Source organism: Musca domestica, unplaced genomic scaffold (genome assembly GCF_030504385.1).
Source record: "Musca domestica strain aabys unplaced genomic scaffold, Musca_domestica.polishedcontigs.V.1.1 89, whole genome shotgun sequence".
Taxonomy (NCBI): Eukaryota; Metazoa; Arthropoda; class Insecta; order Diptera; family Muscidae; genus Musca; species Musca domestica.
The window spans coordinates 2,616,772-2,632,762 of NW_026712430.1; the positions used below are offsets into that span (position 1 = coordinate 2,616,772).

Consider the following 15,991-nt stretch of genomic DNA (forward strand, 5'->3'; position numbering starts at 1 on the left):
GCAGTTTTTGAAAGAGCCATAACTCCCCATAATTCTAGCTGGATTTTTCCTGTGAATATTCTACCAAAGAGTTATTGAAAAACAACTCCTATAAAGAATAAAAATAGCGTCTATGGGTCTTTCAGCAATATATCATTTTGTCTATTACAAATAACACATTTGATATAGTTATTATCAAGATAAAACAGATAATTTAAGGAATAACATTAAACATTTCAAAAGACTTAAATCAAGGTAAATTTTCATTATACAGTAAGAAAAACGGATTCATGAAATTTTTTTCAAAACGCCGAAAATAGTTTCTTATATATTAAATACATTCGTATAAGAAAAATAAAAAAATGGCAGTATTTAATGGCTTGCCTAAATACGTGGTCCACTGTTTTAGAATTATAGCCATTCTACGATTGGCGTTGACGTATTGAAATCGGCATGCGCTGAATTAATGTGATAAACCAAGCCACCATTTAGAATGGCGTTACACTTTGAGAAAATGTTGTTTTAGATTTTTTTAACGAAAATGTACTACAATCTATTAAAACATGTTGTTAAATGCTGTAGTGGGATAAAGTACAATGATACCAAAAAACACTAACTACGGCAACATCAATCGTTATAATAGTTATGTCCGTGTACTTTTATATGTAGTAACATGCAAGGGAATATATAGAGACCGCAAGGGAATATATAGAGACCGATAGTTCACTTCATGACATTTTGAGTGGGTTCGCCTATGTACGTCAGTCTATAAATCTTTCCCAGCATTCTTAAAAAATAAAGATCACATTTTATTTAGATGTATATGAAATTTTACAAAGTCAATTTGTTTGGCGTAGAATGAATATTGCCCAATGTTCAGAATATATTGGCACTTTGAATGGGTTTGCCTATGTCCGTTAATTCAATAATGTTTCTATGCATTTAAAAAAAATATTGGTCACATTTTATGTCGTAGTGATATGAAATGAATGTTGCAGTCAATTTTTTTGGTGCAAGGACGAACCATGAACTCAGCTCTGTTTCAGGTCAATATTTTCGACGCATATAGAATTTATGTATTCTTGGGCCCTTGTGTTTCATCATTCCAAATAAAGAAAACACATTAATTTTGTATAGTTTTTGGTGGTCTTTGTTATCAATTTAGAACCTTTTATTAATCTTCAATATTTTCTTACGTTTGTATAACTTCTTTTTTGTTCAAAGTTTGCTTGTTCTATTACATTATATAAAGTGTTGTGAATATTACAATACATTTCTTAAAAGTAATAAAAAAATAGTATAAATTGTATATCATCAAGGGTACTTAATATTGCCAAAGGAAAATAAAGTGGAAAAAATGAGAACAACTTATATAAAAATCAAAGTCTGGTTGATTTAGTAATGAAGAAAAAAAATATTTATTAAGTATTATGTGGTAAATAGATACGATGATGTAAAGGTAGGTTTGTATGATGGATCAATATATATATAAATATATATTTAGAGAAAACGTGGTAAGAAATGAATAAACCCATAAATGAAGTAAAGTTTTGGTTTTATTTTTGTTTGTTTTGTTATATATGTATCTATGTTTTATATAGTATATGTATATATGAGGTGGGTTCCTTCAATACGTTTTTAAAAATAAAAAAAACTTATTTTGAAGCACACTCTGCAATAGTAATAGAGAATTAGTAAACCGAGAAACTGGCTTTATAATTAGGGTATTGTTTTGTTTTATTAAATTTAATATTACAAACATTTTTAAACTAGACTGTAGCAAAAAAAATAAAATAGTAATGTTGTGAAAAAGGAAATTAAGCCTGAATATATAGATGTGTGTTTGCGGGGTAATATGATGAAAAACAGTGTGTGGTTGAAAATGAAGTCTGTGGCTTGATGTACGTACTGCTGCTTTTAAAGTAAACGCAATGAGTTTGTTTTCTGGAATGGTAGTTGTTGTGTCTGTTGTTATTTGTCAATTTCAGAATATATAGACTACGGCGATAGAGCGGGATTTCCATAAAAAACTATATGAAATCCACGTATTTTGATAGTTCAATATATTAGTTTTATACATTTAGAATTTCCCTGTGTCTTTGAAGAACTATATTTTACATATGGATTTAATAGAGATGTATGAATGACTGATCTTTTGTTTAAGAATATATGATTGAATAACTTGTAGAAAAAAGAACGCTGAAAAAGAAAAGAAAATGGGTTAAAATAGCTGTAAATAAAATTTCTAACATAATGAATACAATTCTGTTTCAATTGACACAAGCGATGCTTTTTATAAATAGAAATTTGGAAGCTATTGATTGTTACTTATATACCACAGCTTTGAGAGAGTTGGTTATAATTTCATACGGATTGATTACAAAAACTGTATTGTGAATCCATGTCAGCATATTTTAAATCGATGTGTCAGTAGCAAAGTAAAATTAGAAATACACCATTACATTGGAACATAACTATTGATGTTGACCCATAAAAATAAAATTACTTGAGAGAAAAATCATGCAGTTCTCATAATCAAACAAAATGACTTGATTTAGTAATTTTGAAAAATTATAATTTTACTTTGTTCTAAAAAGCTGTGTCTGATTTGTCCAAATTGTCCAGACTCTGCCCAATAATTTTTTTCAGTCACAATAAATGTCGATTTGGAATATACGGTCCACTAGTTATCGCACAATAGCCAGAAAGGGTCATCACTTCAAAAAATCTCTACTATCATGATACAGAACCAAATTTTCCGATCCACAGATCACATCATAAATCAGGAAACCCTTATTTGGACATTATAATAGATAAATTTTTTTCTTAAGAAATTCGGTTTTATCAAATCAAACGTCGCCGAGATCGTAATGAACAAAAGCTATTATTTCAGCCCTTTAAGCACTAAAGAAGTCTTCATGCTCCAGACTTAGACCGCTAGAAGATGTGTCACCTCGTCAATGTTTCGCAAAGGACATTCTATTGAAAAATCATATATATTTATTAATGTTTTTAAATATTTAGACTTACCACAACGAACTAAACTATGATATCTTTTGCTTTAATTATTATGCTGCTCAATAGCATAATGCCGTTTATAATTCTAGAAAGACTTTCGGTTGCTTAGGTTTGTTGTTTGTGTTTTGTTTATAATTAAAAAATATTTTTTAATCTTTGCTTATGTTTTGTAGTTATGGAGTAAGGAAGTTGAATTAAAATTAATATGGTTGATGTCTGGGCTGACGTCCTGTCCCTCTTTGTTTGCCCGATTGATAACCGCCGCCGACACCTATAATTTAAAGATAAAAAAAATGAAATAGAAAAAATACATAATTAAGTTATGGGTACATATACAAACAATATATTATTAAACTAAATTTACACACATACATATTCCTAACAGAAGTGCACAGATATTCACAATTTTGAACCAAAAATATATTACTAATTTTTGTTTTTAATTTTGACCGTTTTTTGTTAGAGTTTATTCTTTGCCAATTGAATTCAATTGTTACATTATTTTTATATTGATTTTAATTGTTTATACTACCTCCTTTGGGACCTCCTCTAGGTCCACCGGTACCACGACCACCACCACCTCCTGCACCATAACCGCCGCTACCACCATAGCCATCATAACCTCCAGCATAGCCATAGTCTTTTATTTGATTGTTTTTTATGTGGAAGGTGTTGTAAATAATTGTAATTACATTTTTTTGCAATTCGTTTATATATTATTTGTTTTTTTTTTTTAACAGTTATGTTTGGTATATATTTTTAATCGTTCATTTGCGTATTTTTGGTGAAATGACACAAGAAAAAAGCAAGAATAAAACAAATCATAAATAACTTGTGTATAGAATAAACACTCAACTACTTTATGGATTAAAATCTACATTCATCTGTTAATGTATGTATGTTTTTGTGTAAACAGTGTGTGCAAATAAATTCGGTCAAAATTATTGTTTATTTAATATTATATATTCTATGCGCCTGTATATATGGTGAATGGTGAGATATCATTAAAACACAAATTTGTTGTTTAAAACCAATTACAGGAAATAAGTTTACGTATTGTATATAATTTATTTTTAAGCTAGAAAGAAGTGCATTTTGATACTCCAAATTATAAATAATTAGCTGCAAACTTTGTAACACCATAACCGTTTGTTTACTTACCGATTAATAATTTCAAATTATTAAAAAATATTTTTTTTAATTAGTATACAGAATTCTAGGCAAAAATCATATGCAATTCAAGAGTTTATCATTTTTAGCATATAAAGTTTTATAATTTTAAGTTAAGCGCTGTTATTTGTATGTAACAAATAAATACAGGGCGAAGAAATTGAATGAGAAAGTATACACTTGATTGTGTTTTCCAAAACAGTTATACAAAATGTATTTTTGGGCAGTATGAAAGAAAAATTGCCAATAGTTTTCAAACGCCACACACTATGCGTCGGGATTTTCTGAAATCTTTGCAGTCATAAAAATTTTGAATTTGGTGAATGGCGAATAACGGAATAAAAGTCATAATGGGTAGGAAAGAAGTAACTTTTGACAGGTGAAACCACACCTTAAGAAATTATTCAAGACGGTTTCTTGGGTCTAGTATGACATTCATATAATGACACCTTCTTATTTTCTGTGTTTTGAAGATTTAAGCAATACTTAATTGCAATTGATATGCGCAGCTGTTGTTTTTTGTTTTTTTATCAATATTTATTTTTTTTCTTCCAGTGGATGCCTTTTAATTTTTTGATAACACTTTGAAAGACCGTCAATCAAATTGGTATAACTATCAATTATTTTTCACATATGCATTTGTAAGTTATTTAACACACATATATTGTTATGAGGAAAATAAAGATGAAAATCGCCGCCAAGTATCGTTTTTTTTTTCTCTAAAGAAAACACATGAGAAACCAGAGATAATGGTGTTTTAAAAATGTTTTTTTTTACTTTTATTTGCTCTTTTAGTTTGTAAATACATACATATATATGACTAATTATAATAATTATAAAGGCATAGTTGTTTTGATGCGGTATAATATAAAAAACAATAAAAGATGGAAGTTAAAAAAACCTGTTGGTCTTGATATAATTTTCTCTGTAGTTTTTTTTTTAACATTTGTAGTGTCAAATTTAAACAATGTTTAAAATGGGGGGGCGCAAAGCGACGCTGCTCTTCAAGAAAAACTAGTGTTGTTTCCTTCTGTTATAATAATTGCATATCTCTCTCTCTTTTAAAATTTTATTTAAAGAATATTATGTTGCAATTAATTGTTCTCATGCTTTCTCAATGTATTCAACAAAATTAACTTGTGATTTTTTACCTTATTTTCCCACACAACAATTTTAGCGTATTGTCTTTCACAATTTTGATTTTCATGGAAAACAATGTATAGCCCTTTAATGGTAGGACTCAATTATTTTCCATTGACATGCTAATTCTTTGTGTGTTTTAATGTCTCACCTCACCATATATATGTGTAATAATTTATTGATTCATTCAACAAAGAGTAGTTTTGGATATATTTGAATACAATTCAGAATTGCATATTATGATTATTCAGATTTCCGATTTTGTTATAAAATTAAAGGTGTGTATTATTATTAAAAATCTTCATTTATTTGATTTCAGAAAAACAAAAACAAATTACCTTTAAAAGTTGAATAGAGTATTAAAAATTAAAATTAGAAATTTCTTGTATTATGATTTGTTCGCAAAATTCGGAAAAACAACTAAATCTAGTTTGGGTTTTAATAAAAAAAAAGAGAAAAATAGTTCAAGACAAAAATTAATTTTTAAAACTACAACATAACAAAGTAAAACTAAAAATTACTATTAAAAATTAATTACCAAAAAAAATTAACCACAAAACCAGGTTAAATGTATTAAAAATTTAAAAAAATTGAACTTATTTTTATATAAAAACAAAACGTTGTGGATATTGTCCAAGGGGAAATATATAATAAAATGGTGTATTGTGAGGCGAAACATTTGAAAATTCGGCATTACAATATTTTTTATATTTTTTTAAATAAAGGTATGATAAAATGTTACAATATATTATTAAAATAAAGCAAAAAACAAAAACTACGACAGAATATCCAACTGTTTTTCTTTTCTGCGAAACTATCAAGTTTTTGCTTAAAACTTTTAACTTAAATTTAAAAAAAGGATTAATTTTTTGAATAGTAAAACAGTGAGAGAAACATGCAAGAGGGATTATGGTTAAAATGACTTTACTTTTTTCAAATATATAATATAAAATAGTGTTACATAATAATATAAACATAAAATTTTAAAATTTAATTAAAACAAATTGTTATTATCAAATCATTCTATGTGATCAAATATATAAAAAGAACAATTTTTTATGAAAAATTACACATATTTATGTTATGCTACAAAAACAACAATCCATAAACACAAAAGTATAAATGTTTTTTTATATTGCTTCATTGTTTTTTTTTTTTTTTCCTGTTTTGTGTTTTTGGACTGTTAGCAAAAAAAATGTAATTTTTATAAAAAAAGTTTATTAAATATATTTGTTAAAAATATGTTTCAAATCTTATTAAAATGTATTTAATAAATAAATATTTTATTGGTGTTTGTTTCAAAATTGACGAAGTGTGTATTTTTAGCTTTAAACAATAGAAAACGTAAACGCCGCATTTACGCATATTAAAAAAGGTATTATTTGCTGGACCATAAAAATATTTGCTTTAATTGAATTTATATGTTTAGTGGAAAAAGTTCTCATAATATATGTGTTTTTTCGTATAATTTTCGTCCTTTAGCAAATAAAAGGTTACTATTTACTATGTTTTTCCTTTAGAAACTCCTGTCTGTTAATTCCCTATGGTAGAGACCTGAAAGACTTTTGTTAGAAAAAAATGTAGGATATTTGTTGAGATCGTAATGCTATAACAATAATTATACACACGTATTGCACTAAAAAGCGGTAACATCATACAATAGATCCTTGCACTTTCTAAACAAACGTTTATTTATTATATAGCAGCCTCAAAACGGGAATGAAAAACTCTGGTGTCTTCTATGGAAAATGATAAAAATGTATAATTGTGTGTGTGTGTAAAGTGGAATTGGGGAAATATTCACCTAATCTTGTGGAAGTTGTAATGCTTGGCCTAGATGCACTCAGAGGCCTTCAAAATGCTAAAAACAATTTTGCAAAAAGCCAATCCCACGTTACAATGATAATGGTAAAACGACAACGCTTCTCATGTGTATAAATTTCCTCTCTGAATGCATATTAAAAACATATGCATCATTTATCCAATCAATCATCTACTAAGATTATAAATATGTCCTATTAAAAATAGAAATTGTTATAAAAAATTATAACACTTTTTCTATACAATATATAATAGTGACCACAAAAAGTGATACACAAAAAGGCTTGATTTTTGATTTGGCTTAAAGCCAAACATATGTTGTTAATAAATATATATTCATAAAAATAAATAAACTCTATGTATATTAGGGGTTTTTTGGGTAGATACATATGTTAGAACTTTCAAGAGACATAATTATTGAATACAAAAATATATTCAAATGGAATTCAAATTCACCACAAAACTAATAGTGGTCGACACTGTAATCTACCCATCTAATTTTTGCAGTAGCCATGGTCTGATTGAGACACCGCATCGGTCTATGCATCTCTTGAGTGTCGAAAAATCATCATAACTTTTATGTTCAGTGGTTTTTGATATAATTCCAAATTTTCCCTCAATACAAAATATTTACGGAAGAAAATATGCGAAACGTAGAATAAAAATGCATTTATTTAGAGACCTGTTACAAATTTGTCCTTTGCTTGTCTTTTCTATGTGTAGCCATAACGAGAAACAGGCCTATAATACATTTGTCATTCCCACCTATCACAAATGCACATTCTATTTGTATGTATCGGTTTGGTATTTTCGTCCAACATAAAAAGAACCCGGCGTTATTGTTTCCTTGTAATTTTGGCTTGGCCCTGAAAAATCAGTTCATTATTTATGAAGCCCTATTCATAGTATCTAACAAATTTGTAATGTTTCATATATCTAGGTGAGTGTATGTTGTATATATACATATATACTTAATAAAAAGGCAACATATAAGCATCTACGGAAATATGTTTGGCACTATGAGGTATATGATGTTTATAATCTTTTGTACACCACCATAAAGTGTAAATACATTATGAATGTTTGATCAAAATTTCTATTTATATCCTTTTTCTCTCTGCCATTCCGACAATTGGCCTTCTCATTACTTTCTTGGGCATGTGGATGTAGGATATATCCCATCCTCAATCGATTTTCTTAATTTAGGATATGGTATTTCTTTTTTGCGTTTGTGTTTATTTTTAAGTTATATTCTTTGTTGATTAATACATCCGTTTGGTTCGTATAAATCAACATTAATGGTAAGTTTTTCTTTATTATTATGTAACACACTATCTTCGTCAGTTTTTGGTTGATGTTCAAATTTTCTTGTTTATCTTTTACGTTAATGTTGGAAATTACGTTCAAGTGATTAGAATTTTTACCAATATTGAAACAAATTTGTTATTTTAAATATTTAAAACAATCAAAAAAAAAAAAAAATAATTAAAAAATATAAGAAGTAAAAAGTATATAGGTAGTACGAATATTTATTATATGAAAAAAATGTGTTAAAAATTTTATAATTGCAAAAATAATAATTACGTTTAACTTGTCTAAGATTTGTTTTTGTTTTTCTTGTAAAATCAAACAAATTGTATTAAGAATATAATATTTTATATATAAGGCTTTTATATATATATATATGTATATATATAGATGAACTGTCCTAATCAAATATCAATGAAAATAATAGTAATCATCAGTAGTAGTTCACATAATTTGAACCAGTTCGTATGTAACTATTTCTTAAAAATGTCATATTTTTTTTGCTTTTGTGTGTTTTTTTCTTCGGCTTGTCCATTACTATTTTGTGTATTGTTTGAATTTGTGTTAAATTTTTCTTTGTAGGTGGCATGGTTTGGATAATATTAAAATTTGCTTTTAGGGTTGACGTTTTTATTCTTCATTCATTTCTTGTTTATTCTGTACACACTCTCTTTCTTCGTTTTGTTTGTTGATATTATATGCCTAATTTACTTGAATTGCTGATAATTACTATTATTTTTATGATAAGAGGCATTGGGATTGTTATTGTAATAATTAGGATTGGTCTGTGTGTTACTATTATAAGGTGTTTGGTATTTACCGTAGCCATAATCGCTGCCATAGCCATTGTAATAGTAATCGGGATAACCGGCATCATAGCCGTAGTTACCATAAGAAGGGTATGCACCAGGACCACCGGACCATTGGTGGGTATAACCTTTTATGAAAAAAAGAAAAAAATCAAGATTCGTTTGTTAAAATTTAAAATGAGAAAGAGTTGATAAAAATAAATAAAAACCAAATTGATTTTTTAAATATTAGAAGTGAAAATTTTAGAAAGGCATTGTTTAAAGTTAGACAACTAAGATTTCCCCGCAAGATTGCAACGCCTTATTAAATTTTCAGAAAAATGTTTTCATGCAGCGAGTTTCTTTCGTTTACTTCGATAACTTCCACGAACTTTTATCTTCTTTTTAATGTGATATTTCCCAATAATATTTCTTAATAAGAATAATAACTTATTTTTATATAAATTATTTGATATTTGAAATTGTCATGAATAAAGGCATTTAAAAACAGGATATTGAGAAAATGACAAAATATATATCAAATTTGTCTTAAAAACTTCTCATAAAAGTTCTCCTGTTGTAAAACAGTTAGAATAGTCATATTGCTTAACAAAACTGTCGTTTATAGGTACATAGCAGTTACAAATATCTATGTTGGTAATAAGTAACAAGTGCAAAGAGAAATCTCGTGATTCAAAATGATTTGAACAAATTAAAATGATTTAACAAATTAGGGCCTTTGAGCTATTAAGATTCTGATATACCCATATACAATGTTCGATGTTTACTCACCTCCACGTCCATAACCGCCGCGTCCACCACGGATGCCACCTCGACCGCCACGACCTCCCATCATGATCATTTGATTCTCTGGTTTGGGTGTAGCACGTTTAACATCAACTTCCTTGCCGGAAATTTTTTGTTTTGGTGTCTTCAACAATTCAGTAACAACTTGTTCCGAATCAAAAGTAATAAAACAAAATCCTTTACGTTGTGACTTTTGCTTGTCGAATGGCATCTCAACGTCCACAATCTGCAAAAAAATCACATATAATGATAAGAAAAATTTAATACATGTAAGGCCAATATGATAAAATACTTACATTGCCAAACTGACTGAAGTATGTTTTAATTTCATCGTCACTGATTTCGGTCGTCAAACCACCAACAAAGATTTTGCCATGACGAGCCTTAGCCTTTTTAGGATCAACCTTTTTGTTGTTAATAACATGTTCACCGGCTTCATTAACCTTGTCAATGGCATCGGTAGATGCAAAGACAATGAAAGCAAAACCACGAGAACGACCAGTTTGTGGATCGGTCTTAACGTTAATACTTTCAATTTCACCAAATTTGCTGAAATGTTCACGTAGTTCCTCTGTGAAAATTAAAAAGTAAAATCTGAGAATGAAAATTGATGAATAGATTGATGATTTTCACTTACTTTCTGATGTCTCCCAGCTCAAACCGCCAACAAACAATTTTCTGAAAATTAAAAGTAAAACAGGAAACAAATTTATTAAACACATATGAAAAAGCAAGAATGTAAAATGGATATAATTTAATAATGTGTATAAAAATCACATGTTTTTTCAAAATGTATTTTTTGAAAAATTTACGTTATAACATATTTTTGTATTTAAATTTGTTTACAAAGCACGACAAATTTTCAGCAGAAAACTTACAAAGTTATGAAATTTTAATTAAAATTCATCATTACCAAAAATGTTTTATTTTCAAATAATTTTATTGTTTTACAAGGCGATCAAGAGGAAGAATTGTGACGAGTAACAATTAAATTTATATCAATAATTAATGAGAGATATAATACGAGATTTCTTACGTTATTTTTTATTTACACTAGACGCAAACGGGAGAGAAAGTGAGAAGGCCAAAATTTGATAAAATCAATATCTAAGATATTCAGTATTTATTGTGTGACGACAAATTACTTGAAATCGTTAAAACACCGCTAATTTATGATTTGTAGATGACTTAATTTTTTGTGTAGAGTTGTTGGTTGAGAGACAAGGCAAGACGACTTTGCGATCAATCGATTCTAATAGAATTTAAGTATCGGCAAAACAACAAGAACATGAAAAATATACAATATTTTTATTTTAGATAAAACTTTAATCCAATCTTTTATGCATTTCGACAAAATAGAGTTTTGGTGTATTTTATGTATGCTTTACTATGATAAATACCATCGTCTTTCGTGAAGTGGCGTATGATGAAAGCAAGCATTCGTTCGTTGTACCGTTGTTTGTATCCTCTCGCATTGTTGTGCACGCAACTGCCTTCCAGGTATTACTTTTCGATTGTTGGCACACTATCATCAACATCTCTCATTCTCTTATCTTCATCAAAGTCCACTTGTTGCTGTAAGTTTTAAACAAGTCTCCTCACTTAGAAGCTAGAGTAGGTTTGTTATTGGCATATAGTACCTGCCGGAGAGGAACAAGATTAGTTCGCTCAAACAACAGGAAAATAATTTAGTAGTTTATAAATGAGTGTCTGTGTGTGTAATTATAATTGTTGATATAGGTATGGGGGTGGTAGGTAGGATAAGTACTGAGTATTGGGGATAAAGAACCAGGCTGTGTCAATTTTGTGTATTTTAAATAAATCCTTCTTTTTTGATCGACAAAACGTCTCCTCTGAACAAAATTAATTTTTTTCTGTTCTAATTTTTTTTTTAATTATTGCTTATCTTAATTCTAAACAATGATTGGACATCTTTCTTAAATAGTAACTTTATATGCTTCAAGAAATAGGTAAATTTTATGTTTTGGAAACTACAAAATAAAAAAAACAACAATAATGTTTTGAAAATATTGCTTTATTTGTTAGCATTTTTAATTGCACAGTCAATAAATTAAATACGTAGTTTTATATGCTTAATTACGTTTTATAATAATTTTTATATGCTTATACTGTAAGAATCCATCCAATCACGTATACTTTATTTGAAAAGGGAAAGCTGAACTCAGTATTATAAAATAATATAGAATAAATTAGATTTAAAATTGTAATATAACATTGAGGTGTGGATAAAGGGAAGTGAATATAATACATAGGGCAACAATACAGATAGGCATTTTAGGCAAACCTAGTCGTGTAAACAAAACCATGTTAAGTAATGAATTCCAAATCGACAATACGACAAGGGGTCAATAAATGTCTGGTAATATTGTATATTGCATTTCAAATGCAAATATTTGTTAACAAAAGACTATCTGAGAAATATTTTGGGGTTTATATCAAACATAAAAATATTATGCCTATGAGGAAACCAAACATGTTTTGAATTTCGACATAATATAATTTTTGGTAATTGTAAATATACTTCGTATAATAATTCGAAATTAAAAAAGCATTGCAGATAATAAATATTTCTCTCTGTACTGATTTAGACTAGACAAGTTTAATTGCGGCTATTTCTATTTTCCCTTTTGAACTTGACTCTCGCATTTGTGCAAGGCAATTTGTTTTCAGAAATTTAGCTTTTTCTGTAGTTGCTGATTACATATTTTATTAAAAAATTACTACAAAAAGGATTTGCCAGTACAAGCTATTTTTTACATTTCCTCTCTGCTAAGCTTGCCTAATGTAAAATCGGAATTGGCATTGAACATAGCAACGTTTCGAATTTGTTCAAGGTTAGGCCACTATTTCAATTATTGTCATACCCACATTTCATACGGCCGAGTTACCAATGTACCCAAGGACCCTAGGTATATCTATTATAAACATTTTTTATTATGTGCAGATGTGTTAACTTTTTTTCGGCACAACTTAGTTTCGCATTTGAGTTTTAAGGCGATTTAAGGGAATACAGTATTTTGCTTAACTTTTACACCCCAATCTCATCCTAACGTCAGCACAAGTTCTGAATACACATTTTTATCCAAATGCTACCCCGAAATGCATCGAACGTTTAAATTTTAAAAGTTGAACAAATTCAAAATAAACAGTACTACTTTATGTCAAATTTGTATGTTAACAACAAACAATAATAAAAATGTGAAGGTGTGCAATTGAAAAAATAACATTTGAAAGATTTTTTTATTTTGCTGTGGTTTTATTGGTTTCCTTGAAGATATGGACCTTGCATATTTGGGTAATAGGAAGTACAAAACATTTTACCCTAGTGGAGAAGGTGAGTACATTGTATGTCACGTCGGGTATTAGATAGGCGTGTTGCGGTAATTTTTAAATGTGTGTTCACTTATCTTTACAGCAATGTCCATTGACTTAATTGGTAGACCTTGACTAAATGTTGCATGATAAATCTTCAAGTTTATATATTCTCCTTTTCACATCTTTTGTACTTTTCTTTATATCTTTTGATATTAACACACAGACCTATGTCTCGGAGTGAAATAGCCGCTCCCTCAACAATAACTAGCTGCATCGCCCACTAAAACTAAGGGATAAGCTAAAGTAGAGTTGTCGGAAATAAAATCATAAAAATAACAAAATAAATTAAAATTTACGGAGATGATTGTTAGATTGATTCAATATCAGTGTATCGAACATTCAGGATGTTAACTATTGAAATCAAGTTGGGATGCAATGCGTAATGGAACCACAGTATCACATGTTTGAGTAAATGTGCTTGAAAATTAAACCAAAATTTCATAGTAAATTATCTATGCTGATTAATTGAATCTACTGACAACAATTTTAATATTATAGCTTGTTGAAAAAATCGATACTTGTAAACAAAAAAAAAAAAAAAACTAAATCATTGGCTGTCCTCGTTTTATTATATAAATTGTTCTTTATTTCATAACCATTTTCTAACTCTCTATCAATTTGCTAAAACGAACTATTGTTTAGAAAATATGTCTTTAATATTTTGTTGTCCTTGCTAAATTATATAAATTGTGTTTTATTAAATAAACATTCTCTAATTCGCTATCAATTTGCTAAAACACTGGGAAAATATGTATCTTTAATATTTTTGGTAACAAAACATGAACGCTGTAAAACAATGTTATTTGGTGTATTTTTATATTGACACCACATACATACAAAACAAAAAAGTACAGGGGCCGGTGAAAATTAATACACAAACGAAAATGAACACAAAACAAAATTTATGATGGCAAAAGTAAATAACAACAGCAGTGCAAACTAACGAACCGCCATTTTGAGAATCGAACAAATGAATAAAAAAATATACGAAAGAGCGTAGAAAAGGGAATAACACAAAAAAATTGCCAAGAAACCAAAGCACGCGTTTCAAAATGAAAGGAATTCTTAACCTCACTTTCTCTATAACACAAACAGCAGCTTTCAGCTAAAAATTCTCTCAAGATAAAAAAAAGGAAAATACAAAACAATATTCATTAATATTAGACTATTTTTCGACGTCAGAAAATGGCGCGATTCCTTTCCATGTTATTCTATTTCTCCCAATTTTTGAAGTACAGTTGTACATTCACGCGCCCACTAAGGGACTGACTCTTCGCTAGAAAAATCACATGAAACCGCAAGTATACATCTATCGAGAGTTCGTACAAATAATGTAATACGACCCTCAATTTTCCATTGTTCTTCTGCGTGGTATCATGTGTACCAATCAAAAAAAATTACTGCTAAAAGCTCCCACCGATATTTCTTTACGTAACATATTCGTTTTGGAAGAAAATCAGAAACGCTTTATTACTCAGCGGTATAAACCCGATATATTAGACGTTTTAGTAAATACCTGTCGTCATCGCGTGTAGTATTAGTTGATTCCGTGTTTCCATTAGTGGTACCGGCAGTACCTCCATTTTCTTTTTCGTTATTTGAAGCGCTGACGTCTTGAGAAAAATCTTCGCCATTCATTTCACAATCTTGATTCTTGTTGTCGGCCATTTTTTGTGTGGTACGTGAAAGGTTAATTTAATTTAAAAACAATTTCACTTTATTCTTTAAAAAAAAAAAAACAATATTTCTCTTCCCCAGATTACTTTTTCTTTTACCAACGACACTAGCTAGCCGTATAGCTGATAATTACAATATGGCCGGAAAAGACAGAATAGGAATGCGTAGGTCGACTCTACGCTAATCGTCTTTTATCGATTTTTAAAGAAATCCAAACTATGCCTAGAGTACATACTATCGTTAAGCTGAATGCTTAACAAGCGTTTACACTTGAAAGTTCGAAAAACAATACATTCACACAAGCTACTTGAAAAAAACTAACTTACTTCACAAAAATATTATGGTAGAAGAATACAGGCGGTCGCATCAACACAACTGCTGGGACAATGAACTGGCAAACCAATTTTGAAAATGAAAAAATAAAAATAAAAAAAATGAAATTAAAAAATATGTCAAAATCGTTAAAATTTTTGAAAAATACATATCATAACAATCTCTGATTAGGGTCGTATAACAAAACTTATAAAAATCTACTTGTTTCTCAAAAAAAAAAAAAAAAAAAAAAAAAAAACATTTTAAAAATATTGACATAGCGTCGATGCAACTTCCTGTATTTTTCTACCATGAACTTATGTTCCAGAACTGCAAGTACCTGCAAGAATCTACTATGTTTTTGTGTTTTTCTTTTTATAGTTATTTCTAAAAGTAAATATTACCAATTTTGGCACAGACTACAAAAGTACATTTTTAGGAGCAAAAGGCATTGTTTTAATGCAAAATATTTCGATTAAACATTTGATTTAAAACAAAACCAAGTTTTGAGTTCATTTAGAATCAAGCAGATAAATCAAGACAATATCCTTGAACATCGTATAAGGGAATAGTAT

The 15,991-nt window shown here is 28.7% G+C and overlaps 1 protein-coding gene across 2 annotated transcripts; it reads right to left on the minus strand.

Moving 5' to 3' along the window:
* Positions 1-1,106: 1,106 nt before the first annotated feature.
* On the minus strand, positions 1,107-15,241 carry LOC101895574 (RNA-binding protein squid). 2 transcript variants are annotated; one of them, XM_059131430.1, is made up of 8 exons: positions 14,944-15,241; positions 10,669-10,709; positions 10,328-10,602; positions 10,017-10,257; positions 9,257-9,373; positions 3,530-3,637; positions 3,010-3,268; positions 1,107-2,178 (listed from the first exon to the last, which is right to left on the minus strand). In XM_059131430.1, the coding sequence occupies exons 1-7, from the start codon at positions 15,093-15,095 to the stop codon at positions 3,198-3,200; spliced, it is 1,005 nt and encodes a 334-aa protein (XP_058987413.1). In that variant the 5' UTR covers positions 15,096-15,241; the 3' UTR covers positions 1,107-2,178; positions 3,010-3,197. The 2 variants fall into 2 exon arrangements, with proteins under 2 accessions (XP_058987413.1, XP_058987414.1); XM_059131431.1 differs by lacking the exon at positions 3,530-3,637 and having other exon boundaries at positions 14,944-15,239.
* Positions 15,242-15,991: the final 750 nt, after the last annotated feature.